The following is a 12,246-nucleotide window of genomic DNA, read 5'->3' as shown; positions in this document are numbered from 1 at the left end:
GATGTGGAGGTCCATCCTGCCGCCGCAGCAACAGCAGCAGCACCTAGTGGCACACATGCCATTTCAGCCAGTCAAGGCTCCAGGGCACCTCTGTAGAAGGGAGCTGTTTGCCTTTGACATCATCTCCCAGGCCATATGCTCCTCATTACACATGGCACCAGCAGTCGTTTTAAGAGGCGATTACAAAGAGATAACTATATGAGTCCAGTCATCCTAAGGTGCAAAAGCTGACCATTGTCCAAGTTGTTGGTACTGCAGTCCCTCCCTTTCCAAGTCGTGGACTCTGCACCCTTCAGAGAACTAATGGCTTGTGCCAAACCGAGGTGGAGAGTTCCAAGTCGCAATTTCTTTTTACAAAAAGGCAGAGCAGGCCCTTCACAAATACGTAGAACAGAAGGTGGGCCAGTCCTTGAGCTTATCGGTTTCTTCCAAGGTGTACAGCAGCACGGACGTGTAGTCAGGGCCAGTACATGTCCTTCACGGTCCACTGGGTGAATGTGCTTCCCGCCCAGCCACACCAATAACTTGAACAAGAGACGCCGCTTTCTCCTCCATGTTGTGAAACTGCTGCTCCTGCGCCAGTGTCTGCCTCCTCCTTCTTTACCACCACCTCAGCCTCCACAAATCTAAGTGCTGCTCCATCATACCGCATGTGCAGGGCACAGTGCTGTCACGCAGTTCTACACCTGGTTTGCCTGGGCGAACGAAGTCACACAGGGGAGGAACTGCTCCACGTCATGCAGCAAGAAATCACTCTGTGGCTTTCTCCGCAACAACTGAAAATCAGAACCATGGTGACAGAATATGGGAGGAACTATGTGTCCGTGCTGTACCGAGGAGGGATGGACCATGCGTCATGCATGGCGCAAGTGTTCAATCTGGTTCTCAACAGGTTCCTCAAGTCTTCCACTCATCTGCAAGGCATTCTGAAAATGGTCAGGAAACTGGGAAACTGTGCTTGCACTTCAGCCATTCTTACAAAGCCAAGCACACCCTCCTTGAGTTGCAGCATCAGAACGTCTTCCCCCAACATAGTCTGATATGCAATGTTTCCACCTGTTGGAATTCCAGCCTCCATATGTTAGACCACCTGTATGAACAGAGAAAAGACATTTTTTGATGATGCAAGCAGACCGATGCAACTTTGATGTCAGCCACTGGTAGTTCATGCGCGACACCTGTCGTTTGCTCAGGCCCTTTGAAGAGGCCACGTTATTTGTCAGTCACCAGGACTGCTGGATGAATAACGCCTATTATACTGCTTCATGTCCTGGAACTCATGCTGCAAAATCTGTCTGGTCAGGGCACTGGAGAAGTGGAGACTATATCTCATGGCCATAAGAGTCCGGTGGGGGCTGAACTGGAGGAAGAGGACATTGGAGCACAAGCAGAGTCTGGTGAAATCAGTGGTTTTTCCACTCAGGTGACAAGAGAGGAGGAGCAGGAGCATCCGGAGGATGTAGAAGACGAGGCAGATTACCCAGATGCACCGTGGTAGTGTACAGTGGAGATGGAGGGTGGGAGTCCCCTCGTGCAGATGGCCCGCAGCATGCTGCTTTGCCTAACTATTAACAGCCAAATAGTCAACATTTGGCATAGTGATGAGTTTTGGCTCACAACCCTCTTGGACCCTTGCTATCGGTCAAAAATGGGTGACTTTTTTACAGATGCCGAGAAGGAGGAACAACTAGCGTACTATATAGAAATACTGAAAAGACAGTTGGCCACTGCCTTTGTGTGACATTGTCCATCCTCTGTCAGGTCTGACTGGGGAATTCCTGGCAGTGATCGCTCACGTACTACTGCCACGGCTGCTGTGGGGAGATGGGGGGTAGGAGCAGTAGCAGCTCCATCAGCAGCAGCTTAAGTCTGAAGTCTTTAATGAGCAACTTCCTTCACCTGCCTTGTGAGGAGAGTAGCCGCCAACAGCAGCAGCAGGACATGGAGCAGCCCTGCGCAAGCAGGTGGTTGCCTACTTGGACAGCACTTTACGACCCCAGGTAGAGGATCCCCTGGACTACTCGGCAGCCAAACTTGATGTGTGGCCGCAAATTTCAGAGTTTGCAGTAGAGAAGCTGTCCTGCCCGGCCAGTAGAGTGGCATCAGAGCGGGTGTTCAGTGCAGCGGGGGTTATCGTTACCCCAAGGAGAAACCGCTTGTCCAGCCGTAATGTGGAGAGACTGACCTTTGTCAAGTTGAATCAGGCTTGGATCGGCCCGGATTTCAACTCACCAATGCCTTATACATCAGATAAGATCAGCCATGACGCCTCCCCAAGACATTGAGAAATGTCTGGATTCTAAATACCTGCCTCAGCCACTATTCTGATGCTGTCACCCGCCTGATGCCACACATCTTCTGCCAGTTGCTGCATATGCCTCCTACCATCTTTACCAGGGACTGGAATTGTCCACCACCAATACAATATGTCATTGTGCCATTCTGTAGCTTTCAATGTTCCTGCCACCTCCACACTCTGTCATTGTGACACTCTGTGGGCACCTGCTGCTGCTGCTCCCGCCACCACCACACTCTATTATTGTGCCACTCTGTGGCTTACCAGGTTGCCACCACCTTCACACTCTCGTTGTGCCACTCTGTGGCTATCCATGTTGCTGCCACCTCCACACTCTATCATTGTGCCACTCTGTGGGCTCCTGATACTGCTACTGCTGCCGCCCCGTCCACACCCAATCATTGTATCACTGTGTGGCTTAACAGGTTGTCACCACCTCCACACTCTGTCATTGTGCCACTCTATGGCTTTCCAAGTAGCTGCCACCTCCACACTCTATAATTGTGCCACTCTGCAGGCTCTTGCTGCTGCTGCCACCTCCTCCACACTATCATTGTGCCACCCTGTGGCTTTCCATGTTGCTGCCACCTCCACACTCTGTCATTGTGACATTCTGTGGCTGACCAGGTTGCCGCCACCTCCACACTCTGTCGTTGTGACACTCTGTAGGCTCTTGCTGCTGCTGCCACCTTCACACTCTATCATTGTGCCACTCTGTGGCTTTACATGTCACCGCCACCTCCACACCTCTGACCTTATGCTGCTGCTGGTGCCACCTTTGCAGTTCTTTTTTGGCAAAGACATGATATTTTTAGGAAAACTGTAATGTATGATGCATGTGGCGTTTCTAATCTTCAAATTCAAATTTAAATTGAAAATTTCAACTTCAATTTAATTTCAAACTTGAGCCACAATGTGGCCTCCACTGTTGCTTCCAGATCCAGAATTTGTCATTGTGCCACTCTCTGACCTCATGCTGCTGTGCCACTCTGTGACCTACCATGTTGCTGCCACTTCCACACTGTCATTGTGACACTTTCTGATCTCCCGCTGCTGCCACCACCACACTCTGTTATTCTGCCACTCTGTGGCCTAACATGTTGCCGCACAATTCTACACTGTCATTGTCCCACTCTGTGGCCTCCTGCTGCTGCTACTGCCGTCGCCACCTCCACGCTCTGTCATTGTGCCACTTTGTGGCTTACCATGTTTCTGCCACCTCCATAAATTGTCATGTGCCACTCTGCGGCCTACTCATGCTGCTGCCAACTGACCGCTGTCTCCCTGGAACACCCTGTGATTTCCATAATGCTGTTTTCACCCTCCATCGCTCTATGATGTTGCTACTATGTTTAGTTTTCCCCTTCATTTCATCTGTCAGAAGGAATGAAAAGCCTGAGGATAGGTAGCCAAAAGCAGGAGTGGATTCAGAACACAGATGACATGCAAATATCCCATTTACTGGTCATCTCTGTTTTAGATCCACTCCTGTTTGTTTTTGGCTTTAGCAATACTGATGATGGATTATAAACCGATTGAAAGAGGACACTGACGGATGAAATGAAGGGCAAAATAATCAGTGACGTCAATGCAAAATTACTGCCGACACCCTCTGCACTCTTTTGGGGGGTTTCTACATGTGTCCGCTTTTAACAGAACAGGTTCTGTCATAATCTATGGAATCATCTTATGAGTGTAAAAAGAGTGCACTCTTTGATATTGTAGTGGGATCTTGGCCCTCAGCTCAGTCCTTTCAAGCTGGCCTAGACATTACCATGTCAGGCTGAGTTCCCGCTTCGCTTATTTGGTGAAGTTGGCCTCTGTAAGTGCCCATGGAATTGAAGAGTGAAGCAATTCTAAGAACGGCAGCTGTCATGTGCTTGTCATACTAAAACACTGCATTGTTTGAAGTCCAAACCACGGTTCCTATGCATATATAAGCATGGCACAACGTTTTACAACACCCTACAGGCTCTCTACTGCCAGGAAATACCTATTTTTTAACGTGATTCGTCATGATGCAATTTGGGTTGAATCAAATTTTTTCAAAACATTCAGCAAATCAGGTCGAACCGAACAACAAATTTGCCCATCGCTATTCATAATCTTAGGCAGCTTGTTAAATCTGCCCCATAGTTTCCATATAGTGGCTGTGTCCATATTCCATTACTATACCACTGTGTGCATCACTATCTTTTCTAAAATATGATGTAATTTACAATAGTGGCTCTGACATGTATACCCTATTCTCTTCAATAGCTGTCTACCACCATCTTTAACCCCATAGCGCAATAAGACGTACCCTTACATCTTGCTGCGCATGGGGGAGTTTGAAGAGGGCTCACAGCCTGAGCCCTCTTCATACTCACCGGGCATTTGCTTCATAATGAAGCAAACGCCTGTCGCTAACACCCGGTTAAGGGTGTTAACCCTTTGATCGCCGCCGGCAAAGCTGCCGACGGCATTAAAGAGCCGGCGGCGCGTGGGCGCCGCCATCTTGGCTCCGATTGTCACTCCCCGTGATGTCACCGGGGAGCGGCGATCCGTTGTCATGACAGATCACACAAAGATCCGAGGCTGTCATGATCGAGGCTATCTATTACAATGTGCGATCTGCACATTGTAATAGATGGTATGCAAAATCCCCATATACTGCCATACTTTAGTATGTCAGTGTATGGTAGGATCAATCAGACAACTTAGGGCTAAAGTACCCTAGGGAGTCTGAAAAATAGTAAAAAAAATAAATAAAAAAAAGGAAAAAAAAAAAAATTATAGTAAAAAAACATAAAAATTCAAATCACCCCCCTTTCCCTAGAACTGATATAAATATAAATAAACAGTAAAAATCCTAAACACATTAGGTATCGACGCGTCCAAAAATGCCCGATCTATCAAAATATAATAACCGTTTTTCATTGCTTTTTCCCCCTTAGTGGAAAATAGCGCCCGAAGTTGCAAATGGCATTTTTTAACCATTTTGAAAAATAGAAAAAATTCTATAAAAAGTGATCAAAAGGTCGCGTTGAAAACGTCATCAGAAGTCGCAAAAAATGACACCACCCACAGCTCTGTACACTAAAATATGAAAAAGTTATTAACGCAAGAACACTGTAAAATGAAGAATTTTTTTTCTGTACAGGAGGTTTTAATTTTTGTAAATGTATGAAAACATTATAAAACCTATACAAATTTGGTATCCCTGTGATCATATTGACCCAATGAATGAAGTAGACCTGTCATTTGGGGCGCACAGTGAAAGCTGTAAAAACCAAGCCCACAAGAAATGGCGCAAATGTGTTTTTTCATCATTTACACTGCATTTAGAATTTTTTTCGCGCTTCCCAGTACACGGCATGGAATATTTAATACCATCACTACGAAGTGTAATTTGTTACGCAGAAAATAAGACATCACACAGCTCTGTACATGGACAAATAAAAAAGTTATAGATTTTTGAAGGTGGGGAGTGAAAAATAAAAACGCAAAAACGAAAAAGGGCCTGGTCCTTAAGGGGTTAAAATTACAGGAACCACTAACGGAGAACGCACTATGAATTTCTGTTTCTTGGAAATTATACTACCAGAATCTTGAAACCAATAGGAACAGAGCTATTTTGCGATAGATAGATAGATAGATAGATAGATAGATAGATAGATAGATAGATAGATAGCCTTAAATGCAATTTAAAACTATCATCGCAAGTATATATTGTACCCTGTAAAAATGTCGCCTCTAGACTTTTATTCATTTTATGTTAGATATTTTTAGTGCAAACGATATAGAACTTCAATTTATTTTAATTGAAATAACATACTTAAAGCACATCCATTATTTATAGAGTCTGAAAGCTAAAAATTCTCTCTAGAGCTTCAGTGCAAAGTACTGGTGATGCTGTACTAAACAACATCCGTATTGTACTAACCTTAAACCTTAACCTACCCAACGTCATACAGTATAGTGCAGTTTTCTAATCTGTCTCTAAGTACCTGGAGAAGAGAAGTTGATAAAACCTGTATGCAATATGCATAAAGGATCCCTAAAGTACAATCCCTCTATTTATTCTGAACATTTGTGACTTAAAATCTCTGATTCATTCAAAGTACATTTTGTTCAAATTTGTTATGTGTTTTACGCTTGTCAGAGCTTCTTCTTTGTAAAGATCTTTTATAATATATCCTATTTCTTTTCCACACTAAATGAGCAATACCAGCATAGAGGCATAGCATATTATGATAGTGTACTATAAACATAAAGTGATTCTGACAACATATGCCTGTCAAAGATTTCATTATTTGGTACCATGCCGCAGTTTGGAAAACTGTTCAGAATCAAGGTACACAATAGCCTTTTACGTTTTGATGCACTTTAAAGGACATCTATCACCAGGATGAAGGTTTGTAAACCAAGCACACTGACATACTGGTGTGTGCTCCCTGTGTCAGGATCTGCTCTTCTTTTACCTTCTTTTTCCCTTGATTTTTAGAAAAAGGATTTCAAAATGATAAAAATAAACCTGAGAGGTTCTAGGCTCAATAGATATCAATGGAGCCTGGAGCCGCTCAGGCTCGTTTGCATAATTTTTAAAACCTTTTTTTGTAAAAACAAGGGCATAAAAAGCTATCCCGACAGAGGGGACATGCATCACTATGTAAGTGGGCTTGGTTTACAATCCTTCATCCTGGTGGTAGATGTCCTTTAAAGCCTACATTCAGGTGTACACCATGCTACTAGAACAGTGTTTTCCAAAATAACCCAAAATATATTAACATAAAACCTTCATTTTGCAAAGAAAGTGATGATCAAAATTAGAGAACAGCAATGACTGTAGCACAGAGAAATATTATAATGACATTTTCTGAAGGTTACACCAGGCGCCAATCAGTAGCAAGTGTACAGACTTTCGCTTTAAATGGCATTAACACATCTGCGGCCACAGGACATCATTAGTCTCTCATACTACTCTGTTGTGATTTTGGTCCAGTCTTCTTACAGTCTTCTCTGACTGTTGTGGGTTTCTTGGCCCAACCTTTGTCACAAAGGATTTTCCAGAGCTTTTCTGTTGGGTTAAGATCAGGGCTCCAAGCTGGCAATTTCATTATTTCTTTTATTTCAAGGAAAAAAGTGGAATGGACTCTCGTGATAGGGATGTAATATTACCACTATACAAGGCATTGGTTCGGCCACACCTGGAATATGCTGTCCAGTTCTGGGCACCGGTCCATAAAAAGGATGCCCTGGAGCTGGAGAGGGTTCAACGTAGAGCCACAAAACTGATAAGGGGTATGGAGGGTCTTAGTTATGAGGAAAGATTAAAACAACTAGATTTATTTAGTCTGGAAAAGAGACGTCTACGAGGGGACATGATTAATTTATATAAATATATGAATGGTCCATACAAAAAATATGGTGGTAAGTTGTTCCAGATTAAATCAAATCAAAAGACGAGGGGGCACTGTCTCCGTTTGGAGAAACCAAGGTTTAATCACCGGAGGCGACAGGGCTTTTTTACTATGAGAACTGTCAATCTGTGGAATAGCCTGCCTCAGGCGCTGGTCACAGCAGGGACAGCGGAGAGCTTCAAGAAGGGTCTAGATGCCTTTTTACACCTAAATAACATTGATTGTTATGCTATATAGGATTGTTTCCCCTAAATCCCTTCCTCATCCAATCCCTACCCTTCCTCGGTTGAACTTGATGGACAAGTTTCTTTTTTCAACCGTATAAACTATGAAACTATGAAATAAACTATGAAACTATGAAACTATTGATGTGTCCTGTATGAAAATTACTGGTTGATTGAGTGATGAGAGGAATCACATGTTGTTGAATAATGTTCTGATACATTTGCATCGTAGCTGTATGAGAGGTCCAACTCCTGCTGCAGAAAACATTCCCCAAACCATAACACTTCCTCCACCACCTTTCACTGACTTCTTTACACACTTTTGGTTCAGTCTTTCCCCAGTTTGCCATTGAACATAATGTTTTCCAACAGATCTAAATTAATTAAAGTTGCTTTCATCACTGTGGACTGTGGAGTACTTCTCTGTCCACACAACCTGTTCCTCAACCTGTTGATTGTTTCTGCTAATGAGAGGTTTGGTCATTTCAGGGTAGACTTTCAGTCCAAATGCTCTAATATGTTGGGACATTGTATGAAAAGAGATCCTTTCCCTGATAAGTGATGAATTGGCAAGCAGTCTTAGCTGCAGTGATGAAACGATTACCGATGGACGATGGAGATTCCAGGTTTCACAGTTTTGATGTCACAATACTAGAAATCACAGACTTGGAATGACCAATTTTTTTTGTGAATATTGAAAGTTAATGAATACTAGAAAGTTGGACTGTCATTTATATAGGGCTTGTCGGGTAATTTGTCGGCTGCCAGATTAACAGCATCCTGCCACCTCTGGTGGCAGGCTTGTGGACAATCAGCTTTCATGTGCCTTTGGAAAGCTGGGTTTTTGGTAATTCGGATCAGGGCTGTTTCAACTGAGGTGAACGTGGACCTGGGACTGATAAAAGGCTGGGGCACTGGTGTCTCAGGGTGGATGATTTTATCTGTTGCTCTCGCTGTTATCTGTGTATCCTGCTAGTGCTGGAAATCTACTATTCATGTATCCTGCCAGTACACTGCTATCCGTGTATCTTGCCAGTTCTGGAAACCCTTGCTATCTGTGTCTCCTGTGAGTGCTAGAACCATTTTATCCATGTATTGTGCCAGTGACCCTGGAACCCGGCAGCCTGCCATCCTTCCAGCGGTCCTGGAACCTGGCATCCTGCCTGGTAGGTGGTAGATGTCCTTTAAATTGAAGACCATGAAGTCAACTAACATCCTATAAATTGCATTGTTCCTGCACATAATAAAAATTATAAATAATTGTCAAAATGTGTTGTTACCTGGCAGATGAAGGATACAGGATCAATTGTTTTTAGGAGCAGTTGTCTTAGTTCTTCAGCTGTTGAGAAGAATTCAATCTGTGTTGATGCTGTTTTGACTTCTCCACAAAAAAGATTTATGATGACTTCGCCAGGAGGGAAATCTTACAAAAATACAGAAAACATCAATAGTAATGTGAATAAATTATAAAGAAAACTCCGTTTGGATCAAGCCAACATGAACTAGAATTTAATACCCTTATTCCCTTCTGCTCCTTGACAGTTTCTCTTTATATTGATGGAAGCTGTGGAATTTTTGTCATCATATTGTGGGTACATACAACTTAGCATTTACCATATATTTATACATTTATTTATGTTTGTATATTGGTAGCATGCATGAAAAAAAATCTTGTAAATTATTAAAATATTTCTTTGCAAAATTCATTTTAATATTAAACTTTTTGTATATTTTCCAAAATGCCATCAATTAAAATTATGGCTTATCCCGAAGACAATGGTCCTCATTTGTCAAAAATAATGCAAACTGCTCTGTGTGCAGTTTCCCTGTGTAGTGTGCAGGGTTTGACAGATTCATGAAATTTGTTGTATGTTCTTCATGAATCTGGCGCTCCCTACATTTCTCCGGCAACACCTACCTTTTTTTTGGTGCACCTTTAACATGGGGTGTGCTACACAATTCTGTCAAACACTGCATGATAAATGTGGTGTACGATCCGACAGTGTACTGGAAAGCCCCTTTCAGTGCAGAATTTTGTGTTGTGTCGGGACATTTTATAACTACATGTGCTACCATGTTTCCCCAAACATAAGACAGTGGGGGTCATTTACTAAGGGCCCGATTCGCGTTTTCCCGACGTGTTACCCGAATATTTCCGATTTGCGCCGCTTGTACATGAATTGCCCCGGGTTTTTGGCGCACGCGATCGGATTGTGGCGCATCGGGGCCGGCATGCGCGCGACAGAAATCGGGGGGGCGTGGCCGAACGAAAACCCGACGGATTCGGAAAAACCGCCGCATTTAAAAACCGAAAATGTGTCGCTTGGGGAGCGCTCACCTTCACCTTCTATGGGATGGTGCATTCCGGGGCGTTAAGATTATTTTCGGCGCTGCAGCGCCACCTGGTGGACGGCGGAGGAACTACCATCTTAAATCCCAGCCGGACCCGAATCCTGTGCAGAGAACGCGCCGCTGGATCGCGAATGGGCCGGGTAAGTAAATGTGCCCTAGTGTCTTATAATATTTTTTGCTTCTAAAGATGCACTTTTATTATTGTTGAATAAAAATCAACAACTCTTCTAACATCCTTGCTGAATTTCATGTGACGCCATTTGGAATAATTGACCCCAATCTCTCATGTTTAACAACAGCACCTTCCTCCATTGTGCACTTCTTGTCCAAGTAGCTGCTCGTTTTATCGATTTCATCCCATGAATTCCTCTTCCAGTATCTAAATGGTCTACTAACCTTAATGTATGGGGAGGTGGGAGCTGTAGCAATGACTGCCGCTGGGTCTTATATTAAAAGGGAGTCCTTACATCTCTAAGCTTGTAAAAATTGTACTTGGTATTGTTTTCAGGGAATGTTTTATTTTTGGGGAAACAGGGTTACAGTTTGCATTGAAAACAATTTGCAAAGTAAACCAAAAAACTGGTGCAGGGGCTTTAATAATTGTGGGCCAAAGAGACCTTACTCAGCTCTTTGCACATGCCTTTAGAAAAACATTATTCCGTGTAAGATCTACTTGTAGGGAACAATGCAGCATATGTATAAGGCACCACTAAATGTTAGTAGGGAGTAGTAACAAATCTAAAATATATATTTATATATTAACATCTTTTAATAAACATGCCCTATGGTAATTTCCATCCAAACTGCAGTATAAGCACATTAAATTCTCAATAAACATGGCACACAGTAAAGAAACAGTGAGCTGCAGGTCATAAACACAGATAAATTGACAGGTTGTTTTTGTAAATTATTCACACATTGTTCTCATAGAGATAAAAAGTGCTCCGCTACATTGTTGAATACAGCATGCCTAAGCAAGTTTTACCGGGAACCACACCATTGATGCTGTCAGACACAGGACAGTAATATAATATATACTTTTAATTTAGTTTATCATACTGCTTTTTCATAAGAAACCAGGACAGTGTATTCCTTCAAAGTTATAGTCTTCAGTTCTGGTGGGTTGTCCTCTGCAGGAGCAAGGCCCAATGCCTTTACTCGTTTAATATGGTAATCTGCAAAGACTACCATACATGCATCAGGGGAAATAACTAATCTTCATTCCTTTCAACTATGCTTTAAATAACCTCTTCACTGGTGCAGCTCTTGGGGATGCAGGGGTTGCAGCCCCATCTTGTCACTCCTGCTACTATGGCCAGGGCTTCCTTCCTACAGGTGACCCCTTCCAGTACTTTGCATCGAAACTGATGTGGCTAGAACTGGCCACAGTAAAATAATAATTTGCTGCATCCTTAGGATAAAAATGATTCTGTGAGCATAGTGCAGGGTTTGGACCTATGTGCAGGCTCCTCTCTCCTCAGGACACAGGCACAATGACCTGCGCTGTCAAACATAGCAAGAAAAGGCAGAGAAGTAGCTGAGGGAAGGTACGTTCAACTATTTTATTAGTGATCATAATGCTATTGTTAATACCATAAAGACAGACAATCCCTCTGAAATGTGGTTGAAATGTGTGTAAACAGAGCCTGAAGTAATATTACTTTTAATTATAGAAGTCTAAATAAATAACAACAAAACCAAGAACTTTTCCTTACTTGGGGACGTCAGGTATAGAATTTTCTCACTCCACCAAGTTGGCTTTTTCCTAATGAGCTGATTTTGTGTACAAAATTCCACTTCCACTTCTGAATTCTTTGGTATTTCCTTTGACAGAATAATAAACAGTTCATCGGGATTCTGCATAATGAGAATAAAATATTGAGTTATAATATGAATAATAATACAGTATCTCCATAAAGAACATCACAACTAGTAGGTAGTGTATGTATCCATTATAACAAGCATTGAGCTA

General features: G+C 42.8%; 1 protein-coding gene across 2 annotated transcripts in view; it reads right to left on the bottom strand.

The window, feature by feature from the left end:
* The window catches only part of BANK1 (B cell scaffold protein with ankyrin repeats 1), a 242,187-nt gene that overhangs the window by 187,398 nt on the left and 42,543 nt on the right, over positions 1-12,246 (bottom strand). For both annotated transcript variants that reach the window (XM_072118549.1, XM_072118558.1), the window contains exons 4-5: positions 11,990-12,131; positions 9,203-9,345 (exon numbers count right to left, since the gene is read on the bottom strand). In XM_072118549.1, the coding sequence (XP_071974650.1) occupies positions 9,203-9,345; positions 11,990-12,131 (285 nt within the window). The remainder of the gene's footprint in view (positions 1-9,202; positions 9,346-11,989; positions 12,132-12,246) is intronic.

The sequence above is a fragment of the Engystomops pustulosus genome, chromosome 1 (assembly GCF_040894005.1).
Source record: "Engystomops pustulosus chromosome 1, aEngPut4.maternal, whole genome shotgun sequence".
NCBI classification, from domain to species: Eukaryota; Metazoa; Chordata; class Amphibia; order Anura; family Leptodactylidae; genus Engystomops; species Engystomops pustulosus.
Note: the sequence above shows the minus strand (reverse complement) of the source record. Positions and strands in the feature narration are given on the sequence as shown.